The sequence below is a fragment of the Bos javanicus genome, chromosome 11, assembly GCF_032452875.1.
Source record: "Bos javanicus breed banteng chromosome 11, ARS-OSU_banteng_1.0, whole genome shotgun sequence".
NCBI classification, from domain to species: Eukaryota; Metazoa; Chordata; class Mammalia; order Artiodactyla; family Bovidae; genus Bos; species Bos javanicus.
This window is the reverse complement of record NC_083878.1, coordinates 11,951,622-11,970,461: the sequence shown is the minus strand read 5'-3', so window position 1 is coordinate 11,970,461 and position 18,840 is coordinate 11,951,622. Positions and strand designations below refer to the sequence as shown.

General features: G+C 38.1%; 2 protein-coding genes across 5 annotated transcripts in view; one reads left to right on the top strand and one right to left on the bottom strand.

The window, feature by feature from the left end:
- Nucleotides 1-18,840, bottom strand: part of EXOC6B (exocyst complex component 6B) — a 765,919-nt gene that overhangs the window by 575,023 nt on the left and 172,056 nt on the right. The window lies entirely within an intron of this gene.
- Nucleotides 4,943-7,217, top strand: LOC133256838 (ferritin light chain-like). The gene has a single exon (XM_061431945.1). It carries the CDS (start codon nucleotides 6,351-6,353, stop codon nucleotides 6,744-6,746), a length of 396 nt encoding a protein of 131 aa, XP_061287929.1. The 5' UTR covers nucleotides 4,943-6,350; the 3' UTR covers nucleotides 6,747-7,217.

Genomic DNA, 18,840 nt, shown 5'->3' with positions numbered 1-18,840 from the left:
GGTCCATACCATTTCTGTCCTTTATTGAGCCCATCTTTACATGAAATGTTCCCTTGGGATCTCTAATTTTCTTGAAGAGATCTCTAGTCTTTCCCATTCTGTTGTTTTCCTCTATTTCTTTGCGTTGATTGCTGAGAAAGGCTTTCTTATCTCTCCTTGCTATTTTTGGAACTCTACATTCAGATGCTTATGTCTTTCCTTTTCGCCTTTGCTATTCGCTTCTCTTCTTTTAACAGCTATTTGTAAGGCCTCCTCAGACAGCCATTTTGCTTTTTGCATTTCTTTCCCATGGGATGGCCTTGATCCCTGTGTCCTGTACAATGTCATGAACCTCCGTCCATAGTTCATCAGGCACTCTATCAGATCTATTCCCTTATATCTATTTCTCACTTCCACTGTATAATCATAAGGGATTTGATTTAGGTCATACCTGAATGGTCTAGTGGTTTTCCCTACTTTTTCAATTTAAGTCTGAATTTGGCAATAAGGAGTTCAAGATCTGAGTCACAGTCAGCTCCCAGTCTTGTTTTTGCTGACTGTATAGAGCTTCTCCATCTTTGGCTGCAAAGAATATAATCAATCTGGGTTCAATTCCTGGACTGAAAAGATCCCCTGGAAAAGGGAATAGGTACACACTCCCGTATTCTGGCCTGAAGAATTCCAACGACTGTGTAGCTTATGGGGTCACAGAGTCAAACACAAACGAATTAACCCTGCTGCTAAGTCACTTCAGTCGTGTCCGACTCTGTGCGACCCCATAGACGGCAGCCCACCAGGCTCCCCCGTCCCTGGGATTATCCAGGCAAGAACACTGGAGTGGGTTGCCATTTCCTTCTCCAATGCATGAAAGTGAAAAGTGAAAGTCAAGTCGCTCAGTCATATCCGACTCTTAGCGACCCCATGGACTGCAGCCTACCAGGCTCCTCTGTCCACAGGATTTTCCAGGCAAGAGTACTGGAGTGGGGTGTCATTACCTTTTCCAGAATTAACCCTAGGGAGTATCAAATAGTTGAAGGAAACCACATGAATACAAGACCTGGCATCACTCAACCACAAGTACCACCCTGTGCAGGACACATCATCTAAACAACAAACAAAACAAACAAACAAAAAAAAAACCCAATCATCAGCAGACAGGATTACCACCTCACTCAGAGGTGCCCATCAGAGGAAAAGGAAACAAACAAACAAACAAACAAAAACTCCACACAAATCTCACCATATAGGAAGCTTACACAAATCACTGGACCAACCATAGGAGGGCAGAAACCAAAAGGAAGAAAGAATTCAACCTTGAAATCTGGGAAAAGGACACCTCAAACCCAGTAAGTTAAAAAAAAATAATAATAATGAAAAGGCAGAGAAATACTACACAAATAAAGGAACAAACTAGAAACACAGAAGTCCAAATAAATGAAGAGGAAATAGGTAAACTACCTGAAAAAGAATTCAGAATAATGATAGTAAAGATGATCAAAAACCTTGAAAACAAAATAGAAAAAATTCAAGAATCAATTAACAAAAACCTAGAAAAATTAAAGAATAAGCATACAGAGACAAACAACACAATTACTGAAATTAAAAATACTCCAGAAGGAATCAATAGCAGAATATCTAAAGCAGAAAAACAAACCAGTGAACTGGAAGATAAAATGGTGAAAATAATTTCTGAAGACCAGAATAAAGTAAAAGGAATGAAAAGAACTGAGGACAGTCTCAGAGACCTCTGGGACTATATCAAACCCACCAACTTTCAAATTATAGGGGTCCCAGAAGAAGAAGAGAAAAAAAAGAAAGGGCATGAGAAAAGTTTTGATGAGATTATAGTTGAAAATTTCTCCAACATAGAAAAGGAAATAGTCAATCAAGTCCAAGATGCACAAAGAGTCCCATACAGGATAAACACGCCAAGACACATACTAATCAAACTAACAAAGACTAAACACAAAGAAAGAATATTAAAAGCAGCAAGGGAGAAGCAGCAAGAAACATACAACAGAAACCCCATACACTTAACAGCTGATCTTTCAGCAGAAACTCTGCAGGCCAGAAGGGAAGAGCAGGATATATTTAAAGTACTGAAAGGGAAAAGTCTACAACCAAGATTACTGTACCCAGCAAGGATCTCATTCAAAATTGGTGTATAAATAAAAAGCTTTTCAGACAAGCAAAAGTTAAGAGAATTCAGTACCACCAAACCAGCTTTACAACAAATGTTAAAGGGACTTATACAGTCAAAACATACAAGAGAAGAAAAAGATCTGCAAAATCAATCTCACACAATTAAGAAAATGGCAATAGGAACATATATATCAATAATTATGGGAATGGATTAAATGCTCCAGCCAAAAGACACAGACTAGCTGAATGGATACAAAAACAAGACCCATAAATATGCTGTCTATAAGAAACTCACCTCAGACCTAAACACACATATAGACTGAAAATGAGAAGATAGAAAAATATATTCCATGCAAACAGGAAACATAAGAAAGCTGGAGTAGCAATCCTCATATCAGACAAAATAGACCTTAACATAAAGAAGATTACAAGAGAAAAGGAAGGACACTACATAATGATCAAGGGATCGGCCCAAGAGAAAGACAACAACTGTAAATATCTATGCACCCAACACAGGAGCACCTCAATACATAAGACAAACACTAACAGATATAAAATGAGAAACTGACAGTAACACAATAATAGTAGACTTTAACACCCCACTCACACTAACGAACAGATCATGAAAACAGAAAACTAATATGGAAACACAAGTCTTAAATGATACATTAGATGAGATGGATCTCATTGATATCTTCAGGACATTCCATCCAAATGCAGAAGAATACACCTTCTTCTAAAGTGTACATGGAACATTCTCTAGGATAGACCACATCTTGGTCACAAATCAAACGTCAGTAAATTTAAGAAAATTGAAATCATATCAAACATCTTCTCTGAAAACAACACTGAGACTCAATATCAATTACAAGAAAAAAACCATAAGAAACACAAACACATGGAGATTAAACAACACGCTTCTAAATAATCAACAGGTTACTGAAGAAATCAAAAGCGAAGTCAAAAAATTTCTAGAAACAAATGACAATGAAAACACGACAACTCAAAACCTAAGGGATGCAGCAAAAGCTGTTCTAAGAGGCAAGTTTATAGCAATACAATCCTACCTCAAGAAACAAGAAAAACATCGAAAGGACAACCTTTTAGTACACCTAAAATACCTGGAAAAAGAAGAACCAAAAAAAAAAAAAAAAAAAAAACCTCCAAAATTAGTAGAAGGAAAGAAATCATAAATATCTGAGCAGAAAGAAATGAAAAAGAAATGAAAGAAACAATGGTAAAGATTAATAAAAACTAAAAGCTGGTTCTTTGAGAAGATAAACAAAACTGACAAGCCTTAAGCCAGACTCATCAAGAAAAAAAGAGAAGAATCGAGTCAACAAAAATTAGAAATGAGAAATCAGAGGTTGCAACAGACAATGTAGAAATACAAAGGTTATTAGAGAATATTATGAATAACTATATGGCAATAAAATGGATAACCTAGAAGAAATGGACAGATTCTTAGAAAAGTTCAATTGTCCAAGACTGAACCAGGAAGAAACAGGAATTATAAACAACCCAATTATAATCACTGAAATTGGAGCTGTGATCAAAAATCTCCCAAAAACCAAAAGCCCAGGACCAGATGGCTTCAAAGGAGAATTCTATCTAACATTTAAAGAAGAGCTAATGCCTATCCTTCAAAAACCCTTTCAGAAAATTGCAGAGGAAGGAACACTTCCAAACTCATTCTATGAGGCCACCATCACCCTGATACCAAAACCAAAGACAACACACACACAAAAAGAAAACTACAGGCCAATATCACTGATGAACATAGATGCAAAAATCCTCAACAAAATTTTAGCAAACAGAATTCAGCAACACATCAAAAAGCTCATACACCATGATCAAATTGGGTTTATTTGAGGAATGCAAGGATTCTTCTATATACAGAAATCAGTGTGATACACACCATATTAACAAACTGAAACATAAAAACCATACGATAATCTTAATAGATGCAGAAAAAGCCTTGAACAAAATTCAACACCCATTTATGATTAAAACTCTTCAAAAAATGGGCATAGAAGGAACCAACCTCAACATAGTAAAGACCATATATGATAAGCCTACAGCAAACATTATTCTCAATGGTGAAAAACTGAAAGCATTCCCCCTAAGATCAGGGAACAAGACAAGGGTGTCCACTTTCACCGCTATTATTCAACATAGTTCTGGAAGTCCTAGCTACAGCAATCAGAGAAGAAAAGCAAATAAAAGGAATCCAGATCAGAAAAGAAGTAAAGCTCTCACTGTTTGCAGATGACAGGACACTGTACATGAAAGTGAAAGTGACATCGCTCAGTTGTGTCTGACTCTTTGCAACCCCATGGACTGTAGCCTACCAGGCTCCTCTGTCCATGGGATTTTCCAGGCAATAGTACTGGAGTGGATTGCCATTTCTTTCTCCAGGGGATCTTCCCAACCCAGGGATTGAACCCAGGTCTCCCACATTGTAAACAGACACTTTACCGTCTGACCCACCAGGGAAGTCCTATGGGTACCTTATCTTTGACAAAGGAGGCAAGAATACACAATGGGGCAAAGACAGCCTCTTCAATAAATGGTGCTGGGAAAACTGGACAGCTACATGTAAAAGAATGCAATTAGAACACTTCCTAACACCATACACAAAGATAAACTCAAGACATTGTACATAGAAAACCCTAAAGACAGTATCAGAAAATTACTAGAGCTAATCAGTGAATTTACCAAAGTTGCAGGATACAAAATCAATACACAGAAATCACTTGCATTTCTATATACTAACAATGAAAAATCAGAAAGAGAAAGGAATCAATCCCATTCACCACTGCAACAGAAAGAATTAAATATCTAGGAATAAAATACCTAAGAAGACAAAAGAATTGTATACAGAAAATTATATAAGACACTAATGAAAGAAAGCAAAGATGATATAAACAGATGGAGAGACATTCCATGTTCCTGAGTAGGAAGACTCAATATTGTGAAAATGACTATACTACCAAACACATTCTACAGATTCAATGCGATCCCTATCAAATTACCAATGGCATTTTTCACAGAACTAGAACAAAAATTTCACAATTCATATGGAAACACAAAAGACCCCGAATAGCCAAAGCAGTCTTGAGAAAGAAGAACAGAGCTGCAGGAATCAACCTTCCTGACTTCAGCTATACTACAAAGCTGCAGTCATTGCGACAGTATGGTACTGACACAAAAACAGAAATACAGATGAGTGCAACAAGATAGAAAGCCCAGAAATGAACCCAAGCACCTATGGGTACCTTATCTTTGACAAAGGAGGCAAGAATATACAATGGGGCAAAGATAGCCTCTTCAATAAATGGTGCTGGGAAAACTGGATAGCTACATGTAAAAGAATGAAATTACAACACTTCCTAACACCATACACAAAGATAAACTCAAAATGGATTAAAGACCTAAATGTAAGACCAGATTATTATAAAACTCTTAGAGGATAACATAGGCAGAATACTCAAGCAAAGCAAGATCCTCTATGACCCACCTCCTATAGTAAGGGAAATAGAAACAAAAGCAAACAAATGGGAACTGATTAACTCAAAAGCTTTTGCACAGCAAAGGAAACTATGAGCAAGGTGAAAAGACAGCCTTCAGAATGGGAGAAAATAATAGCAAATGAAAGAATGGACAAAGGATTAATTTCCAAAATACACAAGCAGCTCATACAACTCAATACCAGAAAAAACCCAATCAAAAAGTGGGGAAAAGACCTAAACAGACACTTCTCCAAGGAAGACATACAGATGGCTCAAAAACACATGAAAAGATGCTCAACATCACTCATTATTAGAGAAATACAAGTCAAAACCACCATGAGATATCACCTCACACTGGTCAGAATGGCCATCATCAAAAAGTCTACAAAAAATAAATGCTGGAGAGGGTGTGGAGAAAAGTGAATGCTCTTGCTCTGTTGGTGGGAATGTAAATTGATACAGCCACTATGGAAGACGGTATAGAGATTTCTTTAAAAACTAGGAATAAAACCACCATATGACCAATGCCACTCCTAGGCATATACTCTGAAGAAACCAAAATTGAAAAAGACACATGTATCCCATAGTTCACTGCAGCAGTATTTACAATAGCTAGAACATGGAAGCAACCTAGGTGTCCATCGACAGATGAATGGATAAAGAAGTTGTGGTACATATATATAATAGAGTATTACATTACATTACAATGTTTATACAATGTGTGGGTGTGGATCACTTTTTTCGCAACTGGCCAAGGAGAAGCGCGAGGGCATGGAGTCTCTCTTGAAAATGCAAAACCAGCGTGCCGGCCGTGTCCTCTTCCTGGACATGCAGAAGCCATCTCAAGATGAGTGGGGTAAAACCCAGGACACTATGGAAGCCGCCCTTCTCGTAGAGAAGAACCTGGATCAGGCCCTTTTGGATCTACATGACCTGGGTTCTGCCCACACAGACCCCCACATCTGTGACTTCCTGGAGAACCACTTCCTAGATGAGGAAGTGAAACTCATCAAGAAAATGGGTGACCACCTGACCAACCCTCACAGGCTGGCTAGTCTCCAGGCTGGGTTGGGCGAGTATCTCTTCGAAAGGCTCACCCTCAAGCACGACTAGGAGCTTCTGGAAACCAGTGGCCTTTGAGGAGCCCACCTAACATCAGGGCTGCCTGAAGCCCCTCTCTGCAGCCACTAGGCAACTTTTTAACACCCTGGAGCCCTCTCTAAAGCCTTGGACCAAATGGAAACAATAAAGGTTTTTGCAGCAAAAAAAAAAAAAAAAGTTCCAACCACTAAAGGTAGTCAAAAAATCTTCATAACACTCAATGAAAATGTGGGAGGTTCACTGTGAAGTTTCTCTTACCCAAAATGTAACTGCAGTCTAAGCTAACAAAGATCATTTATTTTTTTCTCAAATAAGAGGGAAAAACAAAGTTAAAAAAAAAAAAAGATTCTGATTTATAAAGGGGGTGCTGCTGCTGCTAAGTCGCTTCAGTCGTGTCCGACTCTGTGTGACCCCAGAGACAGCAGCCCACCAGGCTCCCCTCTCCCTGGGATTCTCCAGGCAAGAACACTGGAGGGGGTTGCCATTTCCTTCTCCAATAAAGGGGTAAATACCATTTTTATCTATTTGTTTTTATATGCTTCAGAGCTCAAAAATATGAGGAATTAATACCACAATAATACTACAATTAATACTACAATACTACAGTGCACATAGGAGCCACACCGGATAAGCTGCTTAATAAACATTTTTTTAAAATACACAGGCTCAGTTCTATTTTCTGGATTCACATCTGTAAGAATTGTATGCTGTTAATGGTGTCTGCTTCAGATTCACTCATGCACACATGGATGGAGTGTAATAACACTTTACAAGTCAAGTTATATATAATTTTTTTTTGTTATAATATTTTATTGCAACTTACTTTCATTTCTCCTTTATACTAGAGTTAGGGTACTATGTTAGTTTCTGAATCATGTACACAGGTAGATTATATTATCTATTTATTTTACTAAGAACTGTAAACAGGGGCATTAAATATTTCTTAGAAAAAGGCAGCAGTGGGTCTGACAGAGCTGAACTGGTACATTAAACTGTATCACCTCTCCCCTGAAATTTTGCAGTCTCTCCCTTCTCATTTAACCTGGCCATCACAATGTTAACCAGCAAGCCTACCTAAAACACAAACCTAATCATGCTCCCTGATGTTTATAAATTATTGGGCTAAAGGAAGAAGCCCAAATTCCTCAAAATGGCATTCAAGATCCTATAGCATATGATACTATTATTTGTCACACAATATTTCTTTCTCCGAACTTTCTTTTCCTTCATACTAAAAGCTTTCTTCATTATAAAAACAAAACAAAACCTGGAATAACTCTCTTCTAGGAAATGGCAACCCACTCCAGTATTCTTGCCTGGAGAATCCCATGGACAAAGGAGCCTGGTGGGCTACAATCCATGGGGTCGCAAAGAGTCGGACACAACTGAGCAACTAACACACACACAGACACACATTCTTAATCTGTTTTGCTAGTTACAGGTCCTTTCCTCATCCTCTCAGTTTTGGAGAGGTTCCTGAGCTTAGGCCTTAGATGTCTTCTTTATCAATGCTTACCCTTTTAGGTGATCCATCCAGTTCTATCTGAAAGTCACTCAATCGTGTCTGACTCTTTGCAATCCCATGGACTATATAGTCCATGGAATTCTCCAGGTCAGAGTACTGGAGTGGGTAACCTTTCCCTTCTCCAGGGGATCTTCCCAAAAGATCCTGTAATCGAACAGGTCTCCCACATTGCAGGTGGATTCTTTACCAGTTGCGCCACAAGGGAAACCCTTCCAGTTCTATAATGAGTCTCAAAATTATATCACAACCTGAGGCCGCTCCCCTGAACCACAGACTCATAAATCCCATCACCCTACTAAACACTGTACTCACAAGTCTTACAGGCATCTCTGCCGTAGTATGTGTGCATGCGTGTGCTCAGCTGCATCTGACTCTGTGTGTCCCCTGGCACTGCAGCCCACCAGGCTCCTCTGTCCATGGGATTTCCCAGGTGAGAATACTAAAGTGGGTTGCCATTTCCTACTCTAAGGGATCTTCCTGACACAAGGATCAAACCCTTGTCTCTTGACTCCCTCTCCCAGTCCCTTCTCCTCCACCAAAACCTACTCCACCCACGTTCTTCTCCATTCAGTAAAGAGCAATTCTATTCTTTGAGCTATTCAAACCAAAAGCCTTAAAGTCATTCCTGGTATCTCTTTATTCTACAACCCTACTTAATCCACCCATTGGTTCCACACTGAAAATATACTAAATCCAGAGTGTAACCCTTTTCCAGCAGTACAGTCTTATCTAAACTATATCCTCTCATGCCTGCATTATTAAAATTGCCTCCTACCTGGTCTTCTTATTCTATTTCTACCCTCTTTGTCTGTATTCCACACAGCAGTGAGAGTGATGTATCCAAAGAGTCAAAAAAGTGATCAATTCTTTTCTAGTCAAAACCCTCCAAAGGCTTCCTTCTCACTCAAAAGTAAGTCTTTATACTAACTCAAGGCCTATATCAGCATTAATCTAGACTGGATACATAGAATTACTTGGGAAGCTTTTAAAATTTACCATCGCCCAGGCCCCATCCTCATTGATTCAGGTTCAATTGGTCTGGAGCATATTAGTATTAGCATTTATGGAATAAATGAATGTGACTGTCAGTAATATTCTCTGTCTTCCCCACACAAGGTTGCCCATATAACAGGGGTCCCCAACCCCTGGACTGCTCCTCATCACTCTTAGTACCACCTGCATCTCTCCTCCCACCAGCCCCACCCTCTAACTCGTCCCTGGAAAAATTGTCCCTGGAAAAATAATGAAACCCATCCCTGTTCCCAAAAAGGTTGGGGATTGCTGCCAAGTTACACTGGCTAGCTAGAGTACCCCATTCGTCTGGTCATCATAGTTTAAGATTAAGCATATGACTCAAGCTGAGTCCTTTTCTGAGCTTTTACTGAAGTTAAGAGAAGTACTGACTGTCTAATATTATGTAAGCCTAGAGGTGCTCATGGCTATCCTTGCCACCTGGCAGAAAAAGTCTCCTTAAGTCATCACAAAGAAAAGTAGATATAATGAGCACATTAGATCCATCTGTAGATCCATTCCTAGAACTTTCAATTATGTATACCAGCAAGTTCCCCCTATTTTTTTTGGTGAAGGTAATTAGAGTTAGGTTTCTGTAACTGGAAAGAAAATAATTCTTATCACAAAGTTATAAGTATATATTTAGTTTTTAAGCCCCTTAAGATTATTCTTCATCCACCATCAACTCTCAATTAGACAGTAAAATTCATGAGCAGAAGACTGTATCTATTTCCTTCGTATCTACATTAATAATAGTACAGTGTGTGACACACAGCAGACATTCAGTAAGCATTTATTGACTGACCAAAGAGTTTTTTAAACATTTAAAAATTCCCTTCAATTATTAGTGGGCTTCCCTGGTGACTCAGCTGGTAAAGAATCCACATGCAATGCAGGAGATCTGGGTTCAATCCCTGGGTTGGGGAAGACTCCCTGGACAAGGGAAAGGCTACCCACTCCAGTATTCTGGCCTGGAGAATTCCACGGACTGTATAGTCCATGGGGTCACAATGAGTCGAACACGACTGAGGGACTTTCCTTTCTTCACTTCGATTATTAGTAATACTGAAGAAAGACTTTTATACTGGTGGAAAGGTTAGATTATATGACTTAAATGATATCCTTTACCATTTTGATTTTACAAAACTATGATTTCTTCATTTCAGTGAGTTTCACTAGGAAGTCTCAGTTATCCCAATTCCCTGTTTCCCTAGTTTGGTCCTTTGTACCTCTATCAAACAAGCATATTTCCAATCTCCCTTCAACGACATCACCTTTCTTCTGAGATTTTTCTCAGATCTTGCTCTATGATTAGGAAAGTCCTGTCTTGTATAGACTATCAAGTTCTCTACCTTTAATAATCTTTCAAATCCAAAGTTCCACGTCTCATACAAAGCATTTCATTAATAGTCTTGGAACCAGTGTTAGCTCAACTTTCAAAGTTCTTCACTTACTTTTCATACTCTTGTACACACGAAGATGCATTTCTGCAGATGTCCCTTTATTTCGATCATTTATATCTATCCAGTAGTAATGATATATGTACCTTTAAAAAGATTGTGCATCTGACTGGAAACCGATGTTAAACAAACAATGTTTATCTGGTTTAGCATACAAAGGCCTACAGAGCAGACAGTGTCCATTTGACTATCTAAATTGCCTGCTGCTAAGTTGCTTCAGTCATGTCCGACTCTGTGCGACCCCATAGACAGCAGCCCACCAGGCTCCTCTGTCCCTGAGATTCTCCAGGCAAGAACACTGGAGTGGGTTGCCATTTCCTTCTCCAATGCATGAAAGTGAAAAGTGAAAGTGAAGTTGCTCAATTGTGCCCGACTCTTAGTGACCCCATTGACTGCAGCCTACCAGGCTTCTCCGTCTATGGGATTTTCCAGGCAAGAGTACTGGAGTGGGGTGCCATTGCCTTCTCCGTCTAAATTGCCTAATACACAACAATAAATGTGCTTAATAATGATGCTGGAATGCTCCTTAAATATATTTCTTTCATATCTTTAGGTTAAGAGCCAACTTCATTATGTAGCCCATCTACAAAATAAGATTGACCTGTTTCTTCATATGCCACTCAAAAGAGGCAAAACTAAAATATCTTGCTCTGTGATGATTTATACAAGTATGTACATAGCATAGTCCAATCCCAAAGTCTGTTACTGATAAATGATATATGATCAGGGCATATCACTAAGTTATTTCAACTTTGCATTGACTTTCATATCTGGAATTCTGTGATGCAAAATTTCTATAGCTGATTAAAAAATAAAAATTAAATAAAATGCTGAAAATGATCGCTTCCCAGTTTAAAGACAGCATTTAAACATTCCACTAATGGCACCCCACTCCAGTACTCTTGCCTGGAGAATCCCATGGACAGGGGAACCTGGTGGGCTGCAGTCCATGAGGTCGCTGGGAGTCGGACACGACTGAGTGACTTGACTTTTCACTTTTCACTTTCATGCATTGGAGAAGGAAATGGCAACCCACTCCAGTGTTCTTGCCTGGAGAATCCCAGGGACAGGAGAGCCTGGTGGGCTGCCGTCTGTGGAGTCGCACAGAGTCAGACACGACTGAAGCGACTCAGCAGCAGCAGCAGCAGTCTAAACAGAATGCCTTAAAAAATCACCATTAAAAGCTGGGATTCTCTGTAAGTAACTGATGATACAAACTGAGTCAATTACTTAAATACTTATGTTGTGGAGTTTTTATAGCTTGTAAGCTCCCCTGAGGCAGTTTCAAGCAGCTAAATGTCTTCAACTCACATGTCAAGCATCAGGATTAGAAAAAAACAATGTTCAAAACACAGATTTCTCCATGTATACTCTATCTTTGGCTCAATAGAGACACTTATGTAGTACTTTCTTCTATGTTCTACTAATATGTCCCTGATATCTGAATCAAGCTATAACTTCCTCTGCAGTAGAATTTAAACACACACACATACACACACACACACACACACACACACACACTGAATGGCTTTTTCTAAAGAATTCTCATTGAATGGCAGGTAGACTCTACACACAGCCCCTATGAAAGGGCTGACATGAATAAAAACGCTCTGAACCAATATGTATGCATCTCACTCTAGTTAAAAAAGAAGTTGTTTTTCTATTTTTGAGGGAAGAAAATTAGTTTTGCTTATGATAAGCCATTCTTAGTCTTTAGAGAAGGACCTGGCCATTTTCTGTCTCTCAGCTCAACCTTTCAAATAATTTTTTTTTAAAGGTTCAAACAGTACAAAGCATCTGATTTAGTGAAAAGCACTTTAAATACCTCACCAAGTACTCCCCACTGGATCAAAATGTCATAGAAATGTTGTAAACACTATCAGTCATGTTCCAGAGAACAATTTATACAAACATTGTTATGCTCTTCTGTCTGGAAAAGTAATTTCTGAAGTGAAGAGTTCAAAACTTTTAGCCCTACATACTATGCAGTAAGGAAAAAAAAAAAAAACATCTTTTAAGTATCAGAAGCAGAGTACACAATAGGCTTTGTCTTGTTAAACAAAAGAACATGCTTTTCCTTTCAATCATTTCCAGCTGTATGATCTGGCCTTCATGGAATCAGAAATTAACAGCATATGGCATCTGGCTACCTGCACAGGCTGCATATAAAATCTCAAGACTTCAATAAGATTAACAAGTCTAGTGGTTGAGAGTGGAGGGGGAACCACCAAATGCTATTTCCAAAACAGAGGCAAAAGTTCTAACTAAAAGAAGGCAAGAAAAAGCATCCTTGTTTAATCAGATGTCAAATATATTCTTGATAAACAATCAGATCACAAGATCTTTTGCCTCCTAAACAGCTGAAGGAGATACTACCAATGACTGAAAAACTATTTTTGTTTTCAAACAAGGAAGGAATTATACACACACAAAAAAAGACCCAAAACAAAGAAGTTCTGTGTTAACCCACATTATGACACATCAGAGTGATGCTCTGGAGTCAAATGAGCCAGAAACAAACAAACAACAACAACAACAACAAAAAACACACAAATGACTTACTGTTCTTCCCGTAAGATCCACTAAGTTGTAGTTTCAGAATCTAAATCTTAGACTAAAATATCTTCAAGGGTCTTCTAAAATAAACCATTCCAAACAAAACATTAAATTTACCTTTCTTACTAGTTATCACTGGACCAAAAACCTGCTAACTTTTGGAATATACTTCAGTGTTTCAGAATCCACACAGTCCTAATCTATAACCTAATTCTCAGTTATCAGAGACCAAACCCTAGACCTTCCTTTCTATAGTTCAACAAAATGGGGACAATGAGAGCACAACAGTAAAGAATAACTTAACTACTTTCAAATTTATAAGAAATCGATCCTTACTGGAGACTGATCCTTTTCAGCTCCTCCCCAATTCTTTCTTTCACAGCTCTAGGCACTCAACGCCTTCAAGCCTACTCTTCACACTTTAAATCCTGCTGAATAGTTTTATCTGGACCCTCTCCAAAGCATTACACATTGAGCTTCAGTGGACCCAAAAGTCAAACAGTGGTATATTCCTTGACAGTTTATTTCATAACTCCTAGAGGAGAAAGAAAAAATAATTTATTAATAAATATTATGAGAAGTGAGCTTAAAGTAATTTCATCAATAAAGTTTAATTCAGGCCTCAAGCATTTGGATCTCATAAAAGAGTTCCTCAACAATGCCTTAAGTGAAGACAGAAGACGAAACTCAAATAAATTCAAAGCAGAATTAAAAGCTCATAAAGGCACACAATTTAGAACAGACAAAATTTAAAAATGGTCAATCTACAAGAGAGATAACTATTTAATATTTTTAAGGCATACACAGTCCGAGGACAATCAACTATTGGAATTTCTATATCAAAAGCTCTTTCACTGACTATGGGAATTGCTAGATTCCAGTAGGTCTATCTAGATTTTAAAACAAAAAAAAAGTAAAAGCTTAAAAGAATAACAAACCTATTTTCATCTCTTAGATTCTCCCTCTCTCCACACTTCTCAGCAGGACCCTGACAGTCTGATGACATCAGTGTGTTACATACCCTGAGGCACTAGGGCAAATGCAGGAATCCGTCTATCACAGCTGCTAATGTTTTATCCTCACTTGAAATTTCAGAAATGCAAATGCAATGTACCAACAGCTGTTCACACTTGCAATATTTTCTTGTAAAGCTGGTCATGAAATGTGACTTACTGAACATCTGTAATACGATTACCAATTTCTGTTTCAGTGCCTGTAAATGTGGCTGCCACTAGTGTGCAATCTGATTTCACTGCCCAGTAGTAAAATAGTGTGACTGGATTGGCACTGGTTCCCTGGAAGAGGCAGCAATAAGAAGTAGATAGGACTGTTACTAAGGAACAGAAACAGGCTAATAGCTGAAACATACACAATAGCAGTCTGTTTAAATTAGGAACAAAGATGTACTAACGTGCACGTGCACACATCAAATTAGTGTACAGTATAAATTTTCAAAAAGTGCACTTGATTAAAATTTGCTAGGACCGACTGTTTTATTGTCTACTAGGATTTCATAAGACACATACACACACACACACACATACACACACAACCCCTCAAGATACAATTTCGCCATTCTAGAAATTAACAAACTAACTAGACAATTCTTAAAAATCATTCTTGGCTATCAATTACTTTAAGATTCCATTGAAAGATAAGATCACTCTCTCCAGAAATATCTGCAAAAACATAAACTTATTGCAGGTTAATGGGCCACAGGTTAAGAATTCCAATAGGCACATGAAAAGATGTTCAACATCACTAATTATTAGAGAAGTGCAAATCAAAACTACAATGAAACATAACCTCACATCAGTCAGAACGACCATCATTAAAAAGTCGACAAGTAACAAATGCTGGAGAGGGTGTAGAGAAAAGGGAGCCATCCTACACTGCTGATCAATGATAAAGAAAGAAAGAAAGAAAGAAGACATGGTATGTGTGTGTGTGTGTGTGTGTGTGTGTGTACACACACACACACACAATGGAGTACAACTCAGCCATAAAAAAGAACAAAAGTAACGCCATTTGCAGCAATATAGATGCAGCCAGAGATTATCACACTAAGTGAACTAAGAAAGAGAAAGACAAATATATGCAGGACCTAAAATATGGCACATATGAATCTATTTACAAAATAGAAACAGACTTATGGACATAGAGAACAAAACTGAGGTTGCCAAGCTGGGTGGGGAGAGAAATGGACTCAGAGTTTGGGGTTGGTAGATGACTGGTAGATGCAAATTATTACATTTAGAATGGATAAACAACAAGTTTCCAATGTATAGCTCAGGGAATTATATTCAATATCCTGTGATAAACCATAATGGAAAAGAATATTACAAAACAATGTATATACGTGTATAACTGAATTAATCTGCTGTACAGCAGAGATTGGCACAACACTGTAAATCAACTATAGTTCAATTAAAAACGAGAGAATTCCAGTTCTAAAAAAAAAAGACATCTTAAGGTAAATAAGGGACATGTAGGTCCCTTAGATATAATCTGTTAATAAATATTACGGTTTTGGAGGTTTATGGTCAAGGAGAAAAGAAAGGAAGTTTAGAAGAAAATGAAATTTCTAACACTGTAAAATTCTAAAAAATTGGTAATGTCATGGGACTTCACTGATGGTATATAAGCTGTAAAATGAATTGGGAGAAAGTGACAGAAAAGATAGAGTGTATACTTATAACTGGAGAAAAAATTTCTGAAAAAGAGAAAAACAGGATCCATGATTATTAAATCTTTGAGCTGACAGAAATGGTGATAGAAGATTTCAAAAGAAACATGGAACACAGCTAGAGACATAACATGTCTCATAGCTTAGCTAGAGACAATGATTCTGGTAGTATTTAATACTAGCAGTGGTGACCAGCCTGTGGGAAGGCTACACAATGTAGAGATTAAGAGCACAAACTCTGAACAGGTGATCCTGGATTGGATTTGGGGACAATTTTTTTTATTTTATAAAATTTTAGAGAGATCTTATCTACCTGTTAGACTGGATGCTGCCTGACTCATGAATCACTGAATAAAGCCAATAAGATCTTTAAATTTTTTCAATTAAATAAGGTTTATAGATTGGATAAGTTGGAGAAGGCAATGGCACCCCACTCCAGTACTCTTGCTTGGAAAATCCCATGGACGGAGGAGCCTGGTGGGCTGCAATCCATAGGGTCACTAAGAGTCGGACACGACTGAGCAACTTCACTTGCACTTTTCACTTTCATGCATTGGAGAAGGAAATGGCAACCCACTCCAGCGTTCTTGCCTGGAGAATCCCAGGGACAGGGGAGCCTGGTGGGCTGCCATCTATGGGGTCGCACAGAGTCGGACATGACTGAAGTGACTTAGCATAGCATAGATTGGATAATACGGATATGGGGACTTCTCAGGTGGCTCAGTAGTAAGGAATTCATCTGCCAAGCAGGAGATATGAGTTCGAACCCTGAGTCAGGAAGAACCCCTGGAGAAGGAAATGACAACCAACTCCAGTATTCTTGCTTGGCAAATCCCATAAACAGAGGAGCCTGGCGGGCTACAGTCCATGGGAAGCAAAAGAGAGACAACTTAGCAACTAAACAATAACAATACGAATATTAATTCCCTGACTTTGCAAATGTGAATATAAAAGATAATATATGAGAATATATAAGAGAACGCATTTTTTTAAGAGAACGTATTTTTTAACAGAATGCATTTTTTAAAGGGGGAATTATGTCTGTAACTGTTTGGAAAAAAAACTAATATTATGTCTAACTATATGTAGAGAGAGATGGGTAAAGCAAATATGGTAAAATGCTAACATTTAAGCAACCTGGATAAAGTGTATATAGACTTCTTTGTACAACTTCTGTAAATTTTCAGTCTGATATTATTTTTAAAAGTATTTAAAAATATGTGCTCTGAGCATGGCTGTCTAGGTTTAAATTCTGGCTCTGTCACTCTGTTACATTAGACAAGTAAGTTTTTTAACTTTGCCTCTGCTTCTCTTTCCTCATTTGTAAAATAGGGATACTATAACACTACCTGAAGTTGTTGTAAAGAATAAAATGACAATGAGATAATTCATGTAAAGCATCTATTAGAATAATATCCGACACATACAAAGCACTCAAATCTTACTCATTATTGCTATTATTACTCCTTTCCAAACATCATTCTTACTCCCGTCCCATTTCACCCCACCACTCTCTGCCTTAGACTAAGCTAATTACAGAAAAAAAGAGAAACAAACAGTGGGAAAAGTCATGATGTTTCATCTTTTAACTTCAAAGTTATTAATCCCTGTCTCCAGGTTGGTCATTCTTTAACTTATTCTCTGATGGCTGTCAAAGGGGATTTTATACATGTAATTCTTTATACATACAACTCTGTTGAGATCGTCCTTAAACTTTTCAATAATAGCTTTAAGAATAATACCCTATATCTTTGAAGTGATGTGGTCCAGCCAAGTCATGGCTATGAGATTCTGACGGGGGAAGAATTTGTTTCTTTGTTTTCAGTAAACCAATTTGACTGAGCTTAAAAAAAAAAAAAAAAAGGATAAGATTCTAACTTCTTAAACTTATTATAAAGCCCATCATCATTTAGTTAGAGCATACTTCCTTGTTCTCATCTCTACACTTCCACAAATATACCCTTCACTCAGGCCTCAATGTAGTTCTATGAATAAAATCTTCAATCCCTATGCTAAGTCACTTCAGTCGTGTCCGACTCTTTGCAACCACATGGATTGTAGCCCACCTGGTTGGAATTCTCTGTCCATGGAATTCCTCTGTCCATGGAATTCTCCAGGCAAGAATAATGGAGTGGGTTGCCATTCCCTTCTCCAGGGGATCTTCCTGAGCCAGGGATTGAATGTGGGCCTCCTATACTGCAGGCAGATTCTTCACCATCTGAGCCACCAGTGATTTATTTACCTTAAATCCCTAACATAGATGATTTTCTTTTGCCTAGAACAGGATCTCACCCTTATTCATCTAGCCATCTCATTTTCACTCTCAGAACATCTCAGTATGATGTAGATGCCTCTCTGAGAGCACAAAACCCTACATGCATATCTCCACCATGGTATTATACTGTAATCACTGACTAGGCTATCATGCTCATTAGGTTCTAGGCTGCTTAGGGGCAAGATCTATGTATTTTAAGCCTTCAAATTTCAAGCACAAAACCTGATATGATACAGGCTTTCAATAAGAGCTGAGTGAATGAATCGATAAGAATCTTGACAAGAGATTTCAATATAGACATAATTTCCAATGTTGACATAAATTTCAATGAGATACAAGATAATCTATTGAGCAGCATATGAAAGGGCTTCCCCAGTAGGTCAGTGGTAAAGAATATGCCTGCCAATGCAGGAGATGCAGGTTCAATCCCTGAGTGAGGAAGAAGCCCTGAAAAAGGAAATGGCAACCCACTCCAGTAATCTTGCCTGGGAAATCTCCTGGACAGAGAAAGTTGGTGACAGGCTACAGTCCATGGGGTCACAAAAGACTCAGACACAATTTAGCTACTAAATAATAACAGTATGTGAAAGCAT